This window comes from Hyperoodon ampullatus (genome assembly GCF_949752795.1).
Source record: "Hyperoodon ampullatus genome assembly, chromosome: 10".
Lineage (NCBI taxonomy): Eukaryota > Metazoa > Chordata > Mammalia > Artiodactyla > Ziphiidae > Hyperoodon > Hyperoodon ampullatus.
Window position 1 is genome coordinate 28,317,918 of NC_136923.1, and position 22,817 is coordinate 28,340,734.

Sequence of the window (22,817 nt, forward strand, 5' to 3'; positions counted from 1 at the left end):
CTGAGACTGACCTTCAACTCTGTCTGTAACCAAAAGATGTCAGGCACTAGTCAAAGTTACTGGGGTCCAGGTTCGAGTCATGATCTCAAGGTCATGTTGACAGGAAGTCATGAAGAAAACCGCCTAGAGACTGTGTTGCCATGGGAATTCACACCCCCTCCAAAGGAGACAGAGAGTCACTACTCAGATCTTGATTACTGCAACATCATCAGGAAATTTTATGTAAAATCTTCCATATTTAACTGAAGAAAATAATTGTAAACACTATGTAGCATCCATAATCATGCCCATGAGCCACAGTAGGACCACCTGCAGGCAACCTATCCTCTCAGCCAATATACGGTTCCCTGGTCGACCATGTGTCTGCTAGGTTTGTGTTTGCTTTGGTGTTTTGGAAACATAAGAACCTCATCATATCTAATCACAGCAAAGGCAGTGAGAGAGCCAAAACAACCCAGCATAATAGGCACATGATCCAGAAGAAAAAAGAAACAAAGATAATGAAAAATGGAAAGTGTTAGAAAAGTATTCTAGTGTGTGGAGTAAGTTGGCATCAAAGCTATAGCAACTGCACAGAAATTAGCCTTGCCTAGACATGCACTTGTAGGTCATTCACATCCTATGACTCTGGAAAATGAATATGTGAGTTTATGAGCACCAAGTCAGACCACAGCCTTTTACAAGTGGAAAAGTTTCTCTACTCATGTCTTTCTAGTCATTATCACATGGGACTGTGACAGCGAGGTCCTCCTAGTGGGCAGGAGCTGACTGTATTCATCTTATATATTTAATGTAGCAACTGGTACCATAGCTGGCATTGAATCACTGCTCAAACAATGATGAATACCTCTTTAATACCAAAATGTAAGATGCCAGGTTTGAATTTGGAAATATACATCAAGATTTCTCTATTTGGGGGAGAAATACCAAACTCCCAAATTTAGCATTCTTATTAGAAAGATTCAAAACACAGAGATCTCAAAATACAGGTTCTAATGAGACTGCCATATTAAAATAACAATACCATCTTCTTTCCACTACATGACACAGTGTGAACTCTGATGTATAAATGCATATGTGGACTTATAAAGAAAAGAAAGAAAGCAGCTCAATACAGCTGCTATCTAAAAAAAAAAAAAAAAAGAAAGAAAAACTATTCTATTTTATATTATCTGCCCTCCATTTTGTGTCTACAGGACAGCAAGCCAAAATTTAGAGGACTAACTAGATGAAATACACATTAAATTTCCTTGTATGTGAACTACTCTCGTGTCCTGGAAATACTTTAAAAATCCAAAACCTAGATTTCACACTGAGGTCTTTTGCTGGTTTGTACACCAATATGCCTCCCCTGCCCAATACTTTAATTGGGCTTACATTTAACAAGAGTTTCTAGAGCTGGAAAAATAGAAAGCTTTTGGGTAGAGCACGCTGTGAAACAGACCTTCCAGTACTCATAAAAACATTTTTAAAATTTATTTTCTATAAAAAGGATGACCTATAAAGTAGAACCTGGTTGGACTGGACATGGGTGGGCATGACAGGGAGGGAGGCAGGGGTAGGTTTGATGGCAGGGCTGCAGGAGTAGAGGTCCAGCAACATGAAAAACAGTGTGCTAAGAGGACAATAACAGAAAACAAGAGGTAACTATGTAAGTGGAAACTGTCTAAGAATGGAAGTTCAAGTGACCTCAGTATTGCCTAAGGCAAAACAATCATGGTTTAGATGCAGAAGGGGTCCAGACAGAACCCAAGTGAACTGCCAACAGCACAGTGCTCAGAACAGACTTCTGTTCGTGCAGAAAAGACATATATACCACAGGGTCTCCATCCCATAGAAACAGGGATGGCTGGATACAGATACATATTTTATTTGGCATTTACCAAATGTCTACTGTGTGCCAAAACCCACACTAGGGACTTCGTTTAATGAAAATGTACTAACTTGGAAATGGTCCCAATAAAAATTTTAGTTATCATGGGGATTTCTGGGGGTGGGGTGGGGTGGGAACGAGGTCTCTTTAGATAAATGACCGATGCAGTTTATTAACCTACTTGCAAGTAATGTCAAATTTAAAGTTGCTCAAAAGAAAAACCACTTTTTTTTTTTACATCAGTCTCTTAATATGCTGTAGGAACCTGTTCAAAACACTTCAGCAGTGAAGTAACTTAGATGATAAATGTGTTCTTCAATCTGTGCACCAGTCAAGTAGCAATAAAATCAGAATAATTCATGCAAAAATTTTCATTATGTTTCTAAACATACTTATTTACATTTTAAATCACACATTAGACAATATGAAATATCTTTCATTTAGACAGGTGTGAACTAGAAAACAGATGCATTCATTAAACATGGAACAATTCGGTGAATCAAAAAAAAAAAAAAAACCTCAAGAGAACTCTTTGGTTGAAGTATCAATACTTGAGCCTACTGTTAACTTACTTGAAAAAATATGGCCATGGCTCCGATTATTCTGTTTTCAGAAATGGCAGTTTGAAAGCTGTCAAAGTCATCTGGATTGTAAAAGAAAATCTGCATCTGTAAAAGAACAATTTAAAAATGTATTAGGAAAATACATTAGGAAAACCTATGCAGAAGTAGAGAGAGTAGTACAATGGACCCAGATTCCCCAACACACTAAGATTTTGCCAAATGTATTCATCTATCCGTACTTTTTTCTTTGCTAAAGTATTTGAAAGCAAACCCCAGACATCATATCGTTTTACCCCTACATACTTCAGTAGGTATCACTAAAACACACATCTTTCCACATAATTACAATGCCTTCTGGCCACACAAAATAAATAACACCAACACCTTCTGATTACCTAATACTCATGTCATGGTGAAATGTCCCTATTAAGAAACAAAATTTTAATGGAGTTAAATACCATGAAGTAGGAAACTAAGACTGTGAGATTCAGTCCTTATGTTAAAATTATAAACGCTTAAATGGACACATCTTTAGAGATAATGCCCATTCTAATGACGAGAATCTGAGGGGGGCTCTCAGTAGCTTTGAGAAACAGTCCAAATGGACGATTTTAGTCAATCAAAAAAGAATATAATGGTAATGATAATAATAATGCTTTATATTTTACAGTTTGTGAAAAGCCATCCCATTCATGATTTCACTAAATCCATCTAACAATCCCTGTGAAAACTGGGCAGAAATTACTACACTCAGTTACAGATGAGGAAATAGTGCTTCAGAAAGTTGATGCCGACTTGGTTAAAAAGAAACAGCAGTTGAAGAGTGTAAAGCCCAGGTGCTCTCATCCCAACCTTAAATACCTTCTCTTACATGTGGCAAGGGTTTCGCACTCAAAAAGCAGAACACGGATAAATCAACTTAAAACAATTATACAATTTTAATGCCTGCACATTCCTCAATACCTGAACAATTCAGAGAACAAAAACAACCTACAGAGTATCCTTGAGAGACTACATATGTGATAAAAATAAAAAGATCTGGGACCCAATTATAGCTTCTTCGTTTACTTGCATGTGAGCCCTCAGGCAAGCCAGCAAATTTCTAAGCATCATTCCTTACATATAGAATCAAGCGCTTACCCTTGGTGGGATGGGTGTGGGGATCAAACACGTACGTGCAGGGTACAGTGTGCAGCACTATGCCTGGACCTTAACTGTGCTCCACAAATCGTCATCCTTGTCACGCTAACTTTTGGCAGGCACCTTAAGATTTCTAATATGAATGTGATTGCACTGAATCTTCTAGAATGGCCCCTACTCTTTACAGAAAATCAAATCTCCTATATCTCCTATATCATTAGCTCTCTTCCATGACCTCTATTTTCCCACTTTTCCAAATGACATGATGCTATTTTCTGAACAACCACACCCCAGATGGAGTATGGAGACTTGACACTAAATGATAAATTCCCAATGGGAAAAGGGAAGTCAGAGAGACAAGCTGAAGTACACGTCAAAGGTGAACAGAGCCCTGCTGACTGAATTAACCAAGATGTTAAGAACAAGGTGACATATCTTCTCTGAAAGGTATATGAGGGAGCCCAAATCAGGACACTTTTTAGGAAAAGTTAGATAACCAAGTGGATGGGAGAAGAATGGGTAGATTCTTTTGGAGAATATTCTTTCTTATGGTGAATTATTTTCCTTAGACTCCGCATTCCCACTGACGCTGGCAACCTCTTATAAATGTGTTGCCTTTATGTCTGGACGGCTACAGGCATCATGAATTTACTCTGAGAAAAAATCCATTCAATGAGGTGCAGATTAAAATAGTTTAATACTGGGTGAATTGCTTTTGGGGACAATGCCACTAATCCAAGAAAGAAACTCTGTACAAGTATACTCAGAAAATTACACGTCACTTTCCTTTTAAAACCCAGGCCCTCAAATGAACTAAGTTCACAGAAGGATTTCTTATTCTTCAGCCCATGAGCAGGGGCGGCATTGTTTAATGCATCACCTGAATAGTGTGTGATACAAAATACTTTAAGATCTTTTCAAGAGCATTTTCATTTACAACTGGGTGAGGAAATTCATTTTTAGAAAATGTCTTTGAGTCATGGCTCCACCCATCAGGATAATAAAATGTCTCATAAAGAGAACAGCGGCCATAGGTCTGAAGTATCAGTTTTCCTTGCTATTTCTCTCAAGTTGTAGTCTATTGAATTCTGTTAACTTTTAAAGATATCTTAAATATGAAAGTAAATAAGTAGATGGAGTTTTGCCGAGAGGGCACTGGACTTTAAATCATTTTGTTGTTATTGTTGATGAGACAAATTTAGGCACAGGCTAGAGACCTATTTTACAAAAACATCTTTGGAAGGGACTGGGGTGGCTGCTGAATATTGCGAGTAAGCCCACCAACTTTCTGTATCTGCCCTCAAGTGCCATGTTCAGAGCCTTCCTTCAGCCTCCCCCAAAGTGCGTTCTTTCTAATAATGTGAATCGAAGTCAAGCTTACTGTATAGCAACCCTCTTCCTGTAGAAACATGAACTGAAACTGAAGAAAAGATATGGGGAATCGGGCAATAAAGAGATCTCTTAACTGTTCCTTATATTCTTTACCCACATCACCAATTTATATTTTACCCATTTGCATTCTTCCTCTCTCCCTCCAAGCAATTATCTTCCCTGAATCACTTAATAGTTAAGTGGGAGGAAATATGCCCCTTTACCAATACATACTTAAGTGTATCATTTCTAAGAATAAGGATATTCTGTTACATATCCACAGTAACATTATTAAAATTAGCAAGTTTCACTTTGATACAAAGTTTATTATAGATCATTATTTGGTTCTTGGTCCAGGAATCCAATCTAGGACCTAACTTTGCATTCTGTTGCCATGGCTCTTTATACCGACCCCTCCGACCCCCAACTTTCACCTGGGACAGTTACTCAGCCTTTCTTTTTCTTTATTTGGTAGTTTGAAGGGTGCAGCCCAGTTATTATGTAGAATTGGGGTCGGTCTCATGGTTTCTCATGATTAGACTCAGGTCGTGTCTTTTGGGCAGGGGACGACAGTTGTAGTACTGTGGCTTCACAGAGCACCAATTTGCCCAGCAGGAGACCCTTCAAACAGATTCCTTTGTCATTTTGCCGTGTTCCCGTCATTTTTCATTCTTTAGCACCTCCTTATTAGCTGGCACAGATGTTCTAATCTCATCTTGTATTTCCCCTGTTCCAGCCCTGGAGTTGGCCATTTCTTGACTAAGCCCTGGTTTCTTTTAGTGAGGAATGGTATTTAAAGACCAAAAAGTTTTAACTCAATATTTTCCAAATATATTTGATATTGGAACGCTTTGGTTCTTCAAGAAACTGTACAGGGCTTCCCTGGTGGCGCAGTGGTTGAGAGTCCGCCTGCCGATGCAGGGGACACGGGTTCGTGCCCCGATCCCGGAAGATCCCACATGCCGCGGAGCGGCTGGGCCCGCGAGCCATGGCCGCGGAGCCTGTGTGTCCGGAGCCTGTGCTCCGCAACGGGAGAGGCCACAGCAGTGAGAGGCCCGCGTACAGCAAAAAAAAAAAAAAAAAAAAAAGAAACTGTACAGCTTGAGGCTCTGTACATCTATTCCAACCAGGACCCAGAAAACTGGGTCAACTTGGTGTAAATGAATGTCCCTCCAACACAAAGAGTGCCATGAGATATGTAAGTCTCCCCAACAACAGAAACAAACTGCATGAAGGTCAACTAAAAAAGCCACTGGTAGACTGTGGGTACCAGGGTGCAACTGAAGGACCAGTTCTATAAAGTATTTCAAACTCATGAGCGAGAATCACAGGCCTGGTGGATCATTTAATTTTACCTTGTGTAATGGTTGGAATGGAAAAAAATCTGCAGGAATTCCTCTAGCCAGATCAAGGCGATAGATAACATCGAGTACAATGTGGCATAACCTGACATTTGGAAAATGGTATTCTATCCCATCACTGACCAGGAAGCATGTGCTAAATCATACATATGGCAAATGGCCGAATGAATGACAACACCATCAAGTAACGGGAGGAAGATGAGATGGGTTCTGTGAGAACAGGGTTGACAGCAGTCAACACTCTCATGCCATAGGGTCCTAGTATGATGTATACAGAGTCACAATAAAACGCCCACTTGGCTGCCCTTTTCTCCTACCTTGTTCTATTTCCCCCCTTACATTTAAAACTGTCCTAGTTGCAATTTGATTTAAAACTATATATATGCCAGGTTTCCAATTTGTATCACTATCTGTGTTAAGCTGAATAAATAAAAATCAACAAATCTGAAAACGACGGCCATCTGTACTTTTATTCATGTTGTTATTTTTCAAATATTTATAAAGTGCCTACTGTATATCAGGCACTGTACTCTCATTCATTGATACTCACTGAAGTAGGTACCACCATGATTCTCATTTTACAGCCAAAGAAAAGAAGGATTTCTAAAATTACAACACTCTTTAGGACGGAGGGTGGGGTTGGGATAAAACCTAATTGTTCCGATCCTAGTCAAAGCCTTAATCGCTGTGCTTCCTTCCAGTAGGCAAAAAAATTTGCTTCATGCCTATTATGTATATGGCACTATGACAAATGAAGACAGTTTGCACTTGGGAAGATAAAAATATCAATAATAAAACAAGGTTAACATTTTTTTTTGAATGCCAAAGTTGAGTTGTAGATACATGTACCACAAAAACGCCAGAAGTAGTAAATGGCTCACGGTCACGTAAGGCATACACTAAATGAATACAGAATAATACAGGCAATGGGCAAGAGGGGATATTTTCTTGAAGGTGGACTTCCTATTCTCTAATGTGGTAGCTGTTTGTGTAAGTCAGCTCTCACATCCCTGTCCTGATGGCGGCAAGAAGAAATGATCCCAATGCAAGAGTGGAAACTCCAGCAGTACTTTCTTTGGTGATTTAGAAAGCTCTACATTTTAATTTCCTCTCAAAAACTTACATAATATTTCTCTAACGCGCACCCCTCCTCACATACATGGCCCCCAAAAAATTCATGATGAATTAAGGAAATGGCATGCAGAGAGCCCAGAGGAAAGGCCATCTACCCATAGATTCATCACACATTTCCAGGATACTGTTGTTCATCTTTAACGGAATGGAAGAACACATAGGAAAAGCTACAGGAAAAGAACAGGTGAGACATAAACGATGAAATAAAGATGGTGACTAGAAAGGCAAGAGCAGAATTAATAAGAGGCCATAGATAACAGAACTGAAGAGGCAAAATGTATTCTCCTGATCATTCTTGGGCCTACCATGTAGTCAGCCAGTTGAGAACATGGTAGTGGACAAAAAACAGTTGCCTAAGAATAAAAACATGTAGCAAAGACAAAGTAAAAATCCCAACACAGTTCATGATCTGCTGGTTCCACTTGTTGGACGATTTGCAAATGATGGTGTCAGAATTAAGGTTTTGGATAAGAGGTTCTTACTCTAACTTAATTTTTAGATTATGCTGTACCTTCACTACTGTATAGCCAGATCACACACACTCAACACAGCACGTTCTAATCCTTTCATTCTGCCACTGCCATCAGACAGGAAGACTGATGAGGGCAGGAAGGCTACCTGCCTAGTTAAAGGCTGTGTCTTGAACAGTGCTGTTCTTGTAAATACTATTAATTCATATTTTGGAATGAATAAAATGAGTGGGAGCTCTGGGTAGTTAGCTGCAAGGACAGTCCAATGATAAAGCCCCAATCAGTATAATGAGGTTCTTGCTATCTCTAAGAATAAATAACATAAGATGAGTAGCAGGGAGAGATCAGGATACTAAGAGAATGAATGGACTTAAACTGCTGGAGAAAATGTTCAGGAAGGCCCAGATATAAGCCCAAATCACTATGAAATGGCTAAGTGGACCCAGGTATGGGTCTGCTAAACCCAGATTATATTACTTTCTCTTTCATCTGCAAGGAATTTCAAACCGTTTTCCACCCAAGCAACTCTAGTCTGAAATTTTAACACTCCAACACAAGAAAATCTATTCACTTAAATTATGGAGAAAAATGATAAATACACACTATGTATATTATATAACAAACACTCTGAATTCAGAACTATGATATGGGTATTTTGTTTTATGTCAATGAACAGTCTTTACTCCCAGTTACTTTTTTAAAGGGTCATGATTATATTGTTACCCCTGTGATGGTTAATTTTATGTGTCGACTTGGCCCTAGCTATGGTGCCCGGTTGTTTGGTCAAATATTATTCCAGATGTTACTGTAAAGGTATTTTTTAAAAAATCTATGACTACTATTTAAATCCCTAGACTCTGAGTAAAGCCGATTACCCTCCATAACGTGGCGGCCACGTGCAATCAGTTGAAAGCCAGAGCGTGCCCTAAGAGGAAGGGGTTCTGTCTCCAGATTGCAACACAGAAATTCGGCCTGAGTTTCCAGCCTTGAGACTTAAGCCTGCAACACCATCTCTTGCTGGAATTTCCAGCCTGCTCTGTACATTGCACACTTGCCCATCTCCACAACTGAGGAAGCCATTTCCTTAAAATCTCAATCTCCCTCCCTCTCTGTTTGTCTATCTCTCTGTCTCTCTCTCGTATATAACTCCTATTGGTCCTATTTCTCTGGTGAACTCTGACTAATACACCCCTAAATGTCACTACTGATTTTAAGCAAAACACACCCAGACATATTTATATGTGTCTGTGCATCACATTATAAAACGGTTCTGCAACCCTGTTCCTTTTTGAGTTTCTTTGAGCTCTGAGCTCTATCCTCTTCATTCATCTCTTTCTAACAAGCCTCTCCCCTGCAGAATGGGGCTACATTCTATTATATCCTACTACAACCCAGTTCACACTCTCGTGACTTACAGAAAAATATCCATGAACTTGACAGACAACACAACTGGGTGATATTAAATGAAGACCAAAGGACATGGGCTACAGCATCAGACCTGATTTGTATATGGAGGACACCTGAGATCTCTAAGGCTCAGTGTCCCCTTCTGTCACATAGAGGCAATACTGACCTCATGGGATCACTGTAATAACGAATCCCTACTCACGTGCTTGGGAAAAGTAAGAAGAAATTCAACAGCTCTCACTTTTTATTATTATGTATCTTTATTACTTTCTTTATGACCAGAATGGATATGTAAATAAAAGTGAAAATAAATTGTTTGGGCCTGTCAACAATCCCAATGAGTCATGCCACAAGGTGTAGCAAAGAAACCTGTGTGTGGGCTTCACACAGCCTTCATTGGAAGAATATTTTTAGAAGAACCGTGCCCCAGAGAACAGCAGGTATTCAACATCTTTACACGCAAGGTAGCATTTAAATAAACATTCTGAAACGTTTGCTTTATACAGTATCATTAATCACAGAGTGCACTAATCCTTACTTATTTCCCTTGCTCTGTAATATGGAAGTATCTTCAACTATATACAGCAGGAATCCAAATTTTGGGAGCAGAAGAACCCAAATTGCACAGCAGGTCTATGACTCCTATACCATCAGGTGTCAGGGTGTTTTGGGGATCCCTTATAAAAGTCTCTGCGTGTAACTTGTTTATGCCATTATAAGTCTATTTATTAGTTGATTTTTGGAATTTCTGGTTCGGTGATTCATCTGACTAGTCAAACATTTAACTTCTGCCCTCGTCTCTTGGTAGGGAAAAGTTCAGGCTCTTGCTTCCAACAGTAAGGGATTTACTATGCATGATTTGTTGAGTTATTTCTTACAGTTCAGCATCAGTTTGGACATAAATGACACAGGTTCAGCATCTGGCTGCATGTTGGCTAGATTCCCTCATCACGGATGCAGGAAGGAGGGTAGTAAGTTCCAGCTCTCCCATTCGATAGCTGTGTGAGCTGCCGGTTGAAGTTAGTCAGCCTCTCCGCGTCTTAGCAGCCCCATGAGGAAACTGAGGATCAAAAGTATGTCACTGGGCTACACTGAGGATTAAATAAAATAACTCAAGTAAAGCACCTCCCACAGCATCTGGCTTAAGACAGGCTCCCTATTGTTTCACGTGTCTTTAGAAATCAGTTAATGCGGGGGAAAAAAAGAAAGGGAAAAAACACAAATAAGTTAGTGAAAGGGTTGTTTTCAATAAACCCAAATTGGAAACTACCCAGATGTTAATCCATAATGGGCTTTCCAATAATTGGAAACTACCCAGATGCTAATCAGTAACAACTGTAGTGCCAATGTAGAATGCACTACAATGGCAGGTAATGATAGGGACGAATCTCACAAACCATGCTGAGACAAAAAAACAGAAATTTTCTTTAAAAAAAAAAAAAAAAGGATATACTGTGTGATTCTTCTGGAATGATGTACAACATCAGGAAAAACTCTTGCACTCAGAAGCCAACACAGTGGTTACGCCTGGCGAGCGGTCACTGGAAGAGGGATCTTGGGGAAGGAGGGGGCGAGAAAGTGCTCTTTCTTGATCTGGGGTCTGGTTCCAAGTGTATGAAAATTCGTTCAGCTGTACGCTGATTACTTGTGAATTTTCCTCTTTGTGTATATTTTGATAATAAAGAAATAAAATGAGTGAAAAAGCTGTGCTTTTGAAACTGGGATCAACAAAATATAGTCTTCTCCTATAAATATGGAGCATGGCTGACTTCGCTTCCCTGCTCTGTACCCATTCCATTCAACAGAGGCTGCTCTAAGCAGGAGGATAAGGCCAGGGAGATCTTATTTGTGTCATAGAGCAAGTTAGGGTGGCTGGCTCAGAGCGTGCAGAATCCCACCAGCCGAGGACTAAATAACAATTACGTGGACCTAGCATTGCTTCTTTCCACCCTTCCCCTTGAGGCAGACACTGCAAAATGAAGCCCAGAGAGGCAGCAGCAGAGGGCTGCTGTAATGTATCCAATTCTTACAATACTTGACGTGAATTAATTCCTTCAATCCTTGGGGTATTTGGAGGGTAGGTACTATTATAATATTTTCCCCATTTTATACAAAAGGAAATTAAGGCTGAGATATTGGGTCTTGTCTAAGAAGTAATAAAGCCAGGATCCAAGCCCAGGCATTTGATTGCACAGCCTACACTTTAAAAATCCTCTCCACACAGCATCCTGATCAGATTTCCCATTAGCAGTGAGAACTACCTATTAGTTATTGCTAGGATCCTAGCATAAAGCTTCCATGGCAGTGGTTCTCAAAGAGGGGTGATTTCTGGACCCCAGAGGACATTTGTCAATATCTGGAGACATTTTTGGTTGGTGTCACTAGGGGGTAGATCCTACTGGCAGAGGCCAGGGAGGTTACTAAAAACCGTACAATGCATAGGACACTCCCCACCAAAGCAACTAATTACTTTGCCGGAAATGTCAATAGTGCTGAGGTGTAGAAACCTCACCTACACCCACTGCCACACGAAGTCTAGTCAATGAATGTGGTAAAGCTCTTTGTTTTCCTTTCTCTTTCCTACTACCGAACTTGCAGGGAGGAGGCACAAGTCTGCTGTAATGGGGCTCAAAGATTGGAGAGTCTTGCCCTTACCCGTAAACCAGTAACTTCAAGACCTCTTTCACCTATTGCAGTTACTGTAATAACCTTCTTTTCTATTAAAACAACCTTTCCTTGCTTGCAGAGCTGTTTTGTACACAAGCTTCTGGTTCTGAAATGCTTAACACCTTGGACACAGCGGAGGGGGAGGGGACCGCCTAGGTGCATCTGGAACTCATTTGTATTTCAAAAACACGAAAATAACCACCGCAGCGTTTGTGCTCTTTGTAATGTGAAGCTTTTTAGAAATCACTTGTACTTGGGAGTAACAGCCACATGATTCACCATGAAATAAAGTCTGGAAAATCATGTTGGATAAATGGACCTATAAATTCAATAGAATTTCCATGACAACATAGACTGCAACACTCAACCACAAATAAAAGGCTATAAATCATTCCAAACCAACGAGGAATCAGCAATAGGTCTCCTGTTTTGAAATACAAGAAACCTGAAATACAGTTTATTTGTTACTGACTCACCCAAAGTTCCCATTATGGTTCTTTCCTCATTTCTGATATTGTATTTTCTACCTCATAATAGGTTCTGGGGAAATGATGGTGCCATGAATTTGCAAATCAAGCTAAATAAAATTAACACGGGTATAGAGTTGGTTGTATCCCTCCCTTTCTCCCAGCCAGAAGCCTGCAAGAAAGCTTGTGCACAAAGAAAAGTTGTGCAGTTTTATCCAGAAAACTGCATTTTGCCCTTTGCAGCTAAATGTTGCCAAATCAGGAGGGCCTCCCTAAGAAACAGGTTTATGCAAAACATTTCTAAGAACACACATGCCAGACAAACTGGACGCTTCCCAAAAGCTTTTTTGAGTTCTATAAATCAAAACCACACCCTCTAGTGTTCTAAAGGTAATCTCCACAGTGAGGCATCTTTTAGATTAGTTTGGTCAGTTGAACTAGAACATTTAAAACAGCTCTCTGCTGCTCAGGCCTTCTGTTTAATTCTGGTGGAGGTGCCCTTACAATGGACTCTGCTAGGTCCAGTGTGCTGGGACCTCTCCCACTGGGTGGTACTGGCCCCAGGACCAAGCCCATAGCAGGTACTCATTAAATGACTGTGGAATAAATAAATGGAAGGAAGTTATTTCTCACACGGGAGGAAATGCATTGCCTTGCTCTATTCGAACCCTCTCTGATTTCAAAGTCTCCCTTAGAGCCAACAGCTTTGGGTAGATAACTGGTAGAGGGCGGAAAACCAATTTATGGAGCTACGGATTTGGCTTCCAGAAGGGCTGCACATCTCCTGAAATACTGCCAAGGGTGGTACATGTGCGCACTGGACAGTGTCTATCTCTTTTCATCAGATAAACTCTTATGGTTCCCTCTATTACCACATGCTGATAACACTTCGAAACACATTTTCAGTCCTGATGTCACGTGGTCTATGGCTTTCATCAAAATCATCAAGGGCTCTGCAAGCCAGAAAGGGTAAGAATCACTGGTACAAACAAACAAACAAACAAATAAAAAACAAGTGAACATGCCTCTATGAGCACAAAAGCCTTTCTCAAGACAGATCCCTAGAAGTGGTTCTAATTGTCCCTGGAAAAGGGGACACACCTTTTGTATTCTAGTCAATAAGAAGACCTATCTTCCCACACCACTGCTAACATTGGATTTATGGATCCTTCTTTTTCACACATTGGGTGAACACTCCTGTTTTCATTTTTTAATCTTCCTGATAACCAATAAGAATGAGGATCTTAATTCATTTTTTTCTAATGATTTTCCTTTTTATAATTTAAGGAGAACCTTTATTCAGAAAACTGAGGCTTGGCCACAAGTGTTGCAAATACAAAGACAAATATACACGTATATTTATTTGCCCCATATTGTTGGTATCATGGGAAAAAATTCACATGCATAATAAATAGGAGAATTGGTAAGATAACCGATGGAAGAGAAGAAAAAAAATTGACAAGTAAGCACTGACACTGAAACTTCTTGAAGATGTATTACTAATGGAGAAAGTCAAGATGCAGAATAAATACACATTTGACTTTTAAAATGCCATACAACAAAATGTTTGTTGTGTATGTATATGCACAGATATACAGAACTAAGGAAAGTCAAGAAAACAATCTGGAAAATAACATAAACTAACAACAGTGGTTTTTTCTAGGGAGGGGATTGGTTTTGAGCCAAGAAAGTGTGGTTTGTTTTATTGCACCTGTTTAAAATACTTGCTGGCTCTAAATAATAGTTCATCTGGCGGGGGCAAGAAACTTAAAATGAGGGGGAAAAAAGAGAAGAATCGAAAAATAAAAGAACAAAATCAAAATCCCCACCAACCACTGCAGAAGGAGAAGGTGAAGCTAATGGATCCATCTGGGGGACCAAACTCAGAAAATCAGCGTCATCAGCAAAGCTCTCCAAAGGAATGAATCCATCAGCCCCTAGCGACAGAGAGCACAGCATCACACAGGCTATGATCCTGCTCTATTCCTGACTTCACTTTAACGTGATTCACTCTTCATTTATTTGTGCCTGCAATGAAACACATGACTATTCAAGCTTGCTAACACTCTGAAGAAGAAAAAAAAAAGATGGAGCTACTGTTTCTGATAGTCACAGACTATTCAATTCATTTAATACAGCTGCTCTGTTGAAAAGTATATTTATTTAGACTAATAGTTTCCCACCTACCTAGCCATAAAATTACAGTGTGCACACCTAGTAAACACAAAGTACTAATTCTCCCAGACCATATCTTCGGTCAGAAAAACACCAACGAATGAGGGAGCAAAACAAGGCTGCCCAAAGCTGGGGAGAGCACTAGCTCTGCTGACGTACTGGGTACAACCTGGAAGCGACGATTTAGGGAGAAGCTTTTAGGAAGTGGTTACAGGCCTCAGTGGTAACGAGGACAGAGTTCTGCCACCATCATTGCTTTGATCGTAGTTCAGAATATTCTTGGCTGAATGACTCTCCTTCCCATGAATTCACCAGAGTATGATTTTGGATTTCAGAATCTTATCATCCGAGCGAACACACGATGGAGTAGCAAAGATATGTTTAGAAAATATACGTTCCAGTTCAAGCTCTGCCTCGTCTGGTGTTAAAAATCGGAGGCAAATCACTTAATATTTCTAGACCTCTGTATCCAAATATGGCAAACTGAGATGATGGTATTAGGTTAGTTTGGAGGATGATGACGTAAGAAAAGGTTTGATGATTGACTGTAAGTGTACAGGTCTGGTGTTAGGATTAAACACTACACGGAAAACAAGAATGCCACAAAACCTACGGGATGATATTAATATCTTCTTCCTCATTATTACTATAGCTATTATAATTATTACATGAAAACTGTTTTCAAAAAATAGATATCTCTCTTCAACTCACTATGTAGTATTAAATTCATTGACTGTATGACTCGCGAGAGAGTCCTCTGTTGATTAGATTTTCCCATTTCCCATTCTGTTCCATATTCCTTTTCCCCCAACATTTTCTTATGAAAAAATTTTAAACATAAGCGCAAAGTTGAAGAATATTACTGTGAACACTTATGTATCACCACTTAGATTCTACCATTAATAGTCTAAGAAACTTGCTTTATCAAATAACAATCCATTCCTTTAGCCATCCATTTTATCAGGTACTGCATTTTAAAGGAAAAAAACCAAAAAAAAAAACCATCAGCACTATTCGGCAGTCAACCAGTCAAACTAGTACCCTCAACATTAAGAGAAAGCCAGGCAATGTTTTCCAGGCTTTGGGTCCAAGCCAGAGAATGCCTTGCTGGTTTGCAAGGGGGTTAATAGCTCCATTAATATGAACATCTTGAGATTCTGATAGCTACATCTCAGCAGGGAACTGTTAATAATTTGGAATAAAGACAGAGTTTAAGGGATGGGACAAAAATAACAAAATATCAAAGCTATGGCTTTAAGAAGCCAAGAGTCTACAGGAGACGGTGTCAGCCAATAATCATGTTATTGATTAGCTCCATTCATGACTATACATTCAATATAACTGTGTCCCAACACTTGTTTCACTTATCTTGAATTTATAATACATAACGTAACCGTGAACACAAGCAGAAGTCTATCCAGGAAGCTTGGTTTATAATCTCCAAATCTGAGATTCAGCCACCATAGAGAGTCTTCCCCACAAAACTCCAGCCCAAAATCTTAATGAAGAAGGTACTTTAAATCAAAAGGAGCTTAAAATTGGCTGTCTTAGTTGGGATTCAAGTAGTGTCATGTATGTTACTAGGGAGATTCATGGAGCTCAAGAAGCATGATTTATAATAGCAAAATACTATAGATAAATTCATTGTCAATCAATAAGAAAATGACTAAATAAATTGGGTGCATATTGTGGAATATTATGTAGCTCTTTAAAAAGAATGATGTTGATTCTACATCTGATATGCAAGGATGTCCATGATATACCAATGAGTCAAAAAGGTGAGTTATGGAACACTATGTACATAACTGTCTCATTGTTCAAGTAAAGGAAAAAATACAGAAACACAAACAGGGAGGAGGAAAAAACATGTGGAACAATCTAGAAGAAACGTAACTATGGTCTGAGAACTGAAAATGGAGGGATAGGGATGAAACAATGGCTTCAATTTTTACTTCGTAAGTTCAGTACTGTTTAAAAATTTTTTTAATGAGGAAAACGACTTTTGTAAATATTTAAAATAAGAAGCAAAAGACAGCAACCGCAAAGAAAGACTAAAACAGGAACCAAACAGTACACAGATGACAAGATGTGCCATCAAACTTTATGAGGTGTCGCCATGCATGCAGAACAGTGCCCTTCATAAATGTACTTGTAAGTAACCTTGACAAAGTTTCAGAGCGAGCACTCATGTAACACTTCTGGACCCCAGAAACCCCATATGCTTCCATCTGATCAATACCCTCAACCAGGAGTAACCACCTCCTGATGTCCAACAGCAGAGATCCATCCTCCTGACCAGATGGCTTTTCAGCTCATTCTAAGCAAGAGATGCTATGATGCTTTAAAGCAAATCCTCTCTTTCGTACCAGGCCTTGGTCCACACTGTTACAAGGTTGAAAGCTGTAAGATCAGTGAGTACTTATTCTCTGGTTTTCCTGTGGGTGATGGGGGTGTGTTGGAGTGTATCAGAGTCTTTAGAGACAACCTTTTGAGCTGTTTTCAAGGTGACTGCTGGGAGGTGGCTGGGAGGAGGTTCCAAGGAACCAGAATTTGAGACACTCCAAGTCTCAAAAGCATCATCCACACTTTTGTGAGCTCCGCTTATAAAACAGCCACGGGGCTATGTGCTTTACAAAAATAAGGGAATTTTTTTTTTTTTTTGGTCATGACAGCTCTAACAAGGGGGTGTTGTTGTTGCCCTCATTTTAAAGACAGGAAAAGGGAGATATAGAAAAGTATAGAAACTGCTTCAGGAACAGCTGGTGAGCAGTCAGGGACCCAGCCTTGCTCCTCCACAAAAGACCAGACACTTGGGGATGTGTCCCATGGGACCCATCAGATACTGGAGGATTATTCAATTCAGCCCATCAAAGCAGCGTTCCACCGTGGAGCCCTCAACTCTTTCTGGTGTGATGATCACTCATGGGCACCAGGCAGAGCACACCCAGCAGACACCATCATGCAGTTCAGAGCAGCAACAGAGCCTCGCTCTGGGATCTCAACTTGAGTGGGTTCTGATCACTAGGGCTCTGTTTTCTTTCTTCAGGGAACCTGGATGTGGTTTGTCTCAACAGCTGCTTTGGTTCCAGTTCAAGCTCTGTCCTATCTGCTAGATGCTGGAAGCACTCTGAATTCACCTTCCTACTAGGGTCATGCTAACCAGCAGCACCTAGGCATGTACTGAAGCCCATCACAGACCCACTGCCCACGTACTTGTCACAGAAAGTCCCCAGAGCCATGAACGCAGGCCAAGAACAAGAATCAGCAGAGTCCATAGGAGGTATTACCTGGACACTAACAAAATGGAGGAGAGGGGAGGGCTTTAGAATCAAAGAACAGACCCATTTAAACTGAACATCCAAATGTCATTATTTAGCGTTGTCAAGCTCCCTCTTCACTATAAGGCAACTTACTCTTTTTTTTTAAATTAATTAATTTATTTATTTATTTATTTATTTATTTATTTATGGCTGTGTTGGGTCTTCGTTTCTGTGCAAGGGCTTTCTCTAGTTGCGGCGAGCAGGGGCCACTCTTCATCGCCGTGCGCGGGCCTCTATCGTGGCCTCTCTTGTTGCGGAGCACAGGCTCCAGACGCACAGGCTCAGTAATTGTGGCTCACGGGCCCAGCTGCTCTGCGGCATGTGGGATCCTCCCAGACCAGGGCTCGAACCCGTGTCCCTGCATTGGCAGGCAGATTCTCAACCACTGCACCACCAGGGAAGCCCAAGGCAACTTATTCTTGCTTCCACAGTTACTGAGTAGAGGTTAGGAATGGAGTTGTACCAGACACCGAAGAACTATGGCTAGGTAAACACAATTTTCCATCCTGTTTCTGAAAGGCTGGATCTGTGGGGATTTGCATGCTAGGGGAAACACACCTGCACATGCATTGCTGTTTTCAAAGGGGTCGCTGGTAGGGATTATATTTTTATTCAGACCACTGTATTCCATCCTAATATAGCCCATGCCCTGGTCTCAAGGTTGGCATATTAGGCTTTATTATTTCTTCAAACACCTACAGCTCACTTATTTTTAACACGCTGGCTCAATAATCCTCCCCATGGATTCCTCCACTTGACTGTCTATTTGTGCTGCATGGAAATACCATTTTTTTGTTCTCAGTCTAAGAGCACAGGGTGATACAGATCATACAGCTCTCTGAATTTCCTGAGTCTTAAATAGCACTTTAAGACTCATCTGGAGCTCTTGGGCATTACCTGTTTGGAACATTAACAGCACAGCAGACTGATTCCCTTTTGCAAAACTATTCTGCTGGGTTTCCAGGCCGTCAACACCATGGCTCTTGGAGCTGTGAACCTGTTTGGGCACTGCTTTGGCACAGTCATCTTTGCAAGTTGGCATCCATGGCAGCAAAGCTCTGAGTTCATTTTCCAGTTTTGTGAGCTGTTACCAGTGTACACAACCATGTTAATGGTTGGGGATGAGAGAAAATGCACTGACTGATGTGGGGACATGATAACACTCTGGGGTGTAGATATCCCAACACATCTCAGGAAACAGTTCTCTGGATGTCCCTGGTCAATCAACCCACAAAGAAGCATTTCTCTGAAGGGAAGAGTGATACTTCTCCATCTTCTTGAGCAGGAAAAAACAGCATAAACTGGAGGATGAAGGATGGAGTGAACTTTAAATCAGAATTTCCTAAGAACGCTCCCATGTCCAGCTGAGAATGGCTGTGGCTTCTCACCATAAAGATCAGCAGAAAAACCTCACAAACTGTCCTGTAGGTATGACCAGTGTTTACCACCCCCTTTCTCTAAGACAGAAGGCCCATTAAAACCCTGATCTTGGGACTGCCCTGGCAGTCCAGTGGTTAAGACTCTGCGTTTCCAATGCAGGTGGCACAGGTTCGATCCTTGGTGGGGGAACTAAGATTCCACATGCCACGTGGCGTGGCCAAAAGATTAAAAAAATAAATAAATAAAATCCTGATCTTAATTGCAAATATCTCCCAAAATAGTGAGTGAAAACATTAATTTCAGGCCTGCCATCAGAATCATTTGCATTTTTCTGGAAACGTGGATAAACCCTTGTGTTCAGATGAAAGACCATAAATTTTTATCTCAAATTTATTCCAAAACCACTAGCTTGCTTGAAAAAAAAAAATCACATTGTTCAGAGAGCATGTTTAATGTGCTCTGGGTCTTTAACTCTCCATCCTACCTGTCGTCTTCCTTCTCATGTCCATGGATAGCACAGAGCCTTGAGTAAATTCAACAAAAATAGCTTGTCTTCCTCACATTCTCCACCAGCAAACAACCCAAATAAAGACGAAGTCCAGGCAAAGCATAGCAAGTGCCAGGCCAGCACTGTTTAGCAACAAAGCCATTCCTCCCTTTCTAAACCAGTGATTCTCAAACAGGGGTGACACTGCCCCCCAGGGGACACTTGGCAACATCTGGATACTTTTTTTTTTTTTTTTTAATGTTGAGCCTTCTTTTAATTTATTTATTTTTATTTTTGGCTGTGTTGGGTCTTTGTTTCTGTGCAAGGGCTTTCTCTAGTTGTGGCAAGCGGGGGCCACTCTTCATCGCGGTGCGCAGGCCTCTCACTATCGCGGCCTCTCTTGTTGCGGAGCACAGGCTCCAGATGCGCAGGCTCAGTAGTTGTGGCTCACGGGCCTAGTTGCTCCACGGCATGTGGGATCTTCCCAGACCAGGGCTCGAATCCGTGTCCCCTGCATTAGCAGGCAGATTCTCAACCATTGCACCACCAGGGAAGCCCTGGAGACATTTTTGATTGACACGCTGTGGCGTGGGTGCTACTGGCATATTGTAGGTAGGGGCTCAGGATGCTAGTAGACACTCTACAATGCACATGACACAATAAAGAAATATCCAGCCCAAAACATCAGTGCTAAGGTTGAGTTGCCCTGTTCTATTTAGACTCACTGGACAATGGCTCAGAAACTCCTCATACACAGAATGTAGCACATCACTTATATCTCAGTGGAGGTGAAAAATTTCCAATATCATGACGACTGGACTAACATTTCCTCTTTGGCATATTCTCAAATCAATCCTGTCTGGACAAGATGACCACATCATGATGTTTGTCTACTGGCTGCTGGGTTAAGAAGCACACGATACATTTGGGTACGGACACTGGGGCTAATGCATGATGGCAGAGCTGTCAGAGCCCAGGGCTACGGAGTCACATGAACTTGAGTTGGAATCCTGTTTCCACTACTTTCTAGCTGGGTGAACAATGCTATGGGTTGAACTGTATTCCCTAAAAAAGATGTTGTAGTCCTAAACACAATACCTGTGAATGTGACCTTACTTGAAAACAGGGTCTTTGCCCATGATCAAGTGAAGATGAGGTCATGAGGATGGATTCTAATCCAATCTGACTGTGTTCTTATAAAAGGCTAAATCTGGACACAGACACACACAGGCAGAGAGAACGCCTTGTGAAGGTAAAGCAGGTGATGCATTTGTAAGTCAAGGAATGCTACAGATTGCCAGCAAGTCCCCAGCAGCTAAGAGAGAACAGAACAGCTTCCCTTTCAAAGCCCTCAAAAGGAACCAACGCTGCTGACAGCCTGATCTCAAACTATTAGCCTCCAGAAGGGAGCAACAGTAAATTTCTGTTGTTTTAAGCTCTCCCACTTATGATACTTTGTTAAGGCACCCCTTGAAAACTAACATGGGGAACTTTGCATGTGTCTTAGTTTTCAGTATCTGTTAAGTGGGATTAAATATAATAGCATCTAGTTCTTGAGGCTGCTGTGAAAAGCACATGTGACAAGATAAAGCCGACAGACTAGCCCGAGTTAGATGCTCAAAAAGCAGGAGCTGGTCTCCCATTAGCACGCCTGCCCTCAGTGATTGCAGCCGTTGTAGCTCCACTTCTGCTGCACCATCACCTTTTTTTTCTAACACATTTTGCAATTCTAATCCAAAATGTAAAAAAGTAAGTACGGTGTCATCTTTAAAATGAGTGTAATACTATAATAATAGTCCTATATAAATTACCGCTTTAAATTTTGCAATGCAGTGAAAGCGTGGACTCAATTCCACTAACATTTGAAACATAATTGGGCCTTAATTACAATATTAACCACAATAGCAATTTATGATGTGAGTGTATCAATTCAGAACAACCGGAAGCAGGAAAGCTTAAGATGTAATTCTACCTGCAAAACTCCTACTCACCATCTTTCACGATTCAAATTAAGTGTTACCTGCTATGTGAAGTATTTCTTGACTAGGACGCCTGACCAGCCAGCCAGCCTCCCCACAGGAGCCCAGAGGCAGGGACTACTTTCTGCTCCCAATGTAGGCTGTAATTCAGCCTTTAAAAGTCATCTGTAAACTTATTTGGCAACACACGTGCCTTTCCTGTGTAAGCACTGTAGAGTCAGAAACCACATCTTTTTCATCTTCGAAGGCCCTGTCGCATGTTGTCACATGGTTAATACATTTAAAAAATAATGCAGTTCTGTTAAGACCGTGAAATGTGATTTTTTTAAAGGTATAAACATAATAGGGATTCCCAATTTGGTTCCATTTCCATAAACCGGGAAGAATTCAAATGTCCCAAAGAGATACACGTTAGGCAGCTGTCCCCCAATCCCCACTGTTAACCTTGCCTCTTCTTCCTTACAGCCTTCCCGGGCAATCAGGGGAAACGAGAGACTCCTAGAAGAACCAGACTTGCCTGATTCTTTTTTCTTAGTCAAATTATCTGGCCCACGTCTCTCTCCCTGGAGGTCCCCACTACCGTCAAGAAACAGCAAGCTGATGAGATCAACTGATCTTTACAAATGAGTTTGTGGACACTAATATCTTAACAAGCTACTCTGAGCACGCGACATGTACACGGGAGACCAATTGGAGAGAGAAGATAAAACCATAATCCAAAATAATAGGTAACTAATAATGGACATCTTCAATACCATCAAAAGCCTACCAGAAGATTCTGGAGGCAGACAGGACTTTTCCCTGCCTCAGAGCTACAGGAGCTATAGAGTTTTAGTGTCCCAAGAATACTCCTCTAACCCAGCGAGCACTGGATATCAGTAGCAATTAACTTTGGTCATGAACAGGCAAAAAGGGGACAGAAAGGACCAAAGTCAGCAGAGGGAGTATGTAGGGGTGAAGACGAGGTGACTGACCAGGAAGAAGCACTAGGGAGACGTCAAGGGTGGTGGAAATATTTCATAT

At 40.8% G+C, this 22,817-nt stretch overlaps 1 protein-coding gene across 2 annotated transcripts in view; it reads right to left on the reverse strand.

Moving 5' to 3' along the window:
- Positions 1–22,817, reverse strand: part of PTPRG (protein tyrosine phosphatase receptor type G) — a gene marked incomplete at both ends in the record, with an annotated part of 742,222 nt that overhangs the window by 225,501 nt on the left and 493,904 nt on the right. For both annotated transcript variants that reach the window (XM_079713343.1, XM_079713342.1), the window contains one exon: positions 2,446–2,541. In XM_079713343.1, coding sequence (XP_079569469.1) covers positions 2,446–2,541 — 96 coding nt within the window. The remainder of the gene's footprint in view (positions 1–2,445; positions 2,542–22,817) is intronic.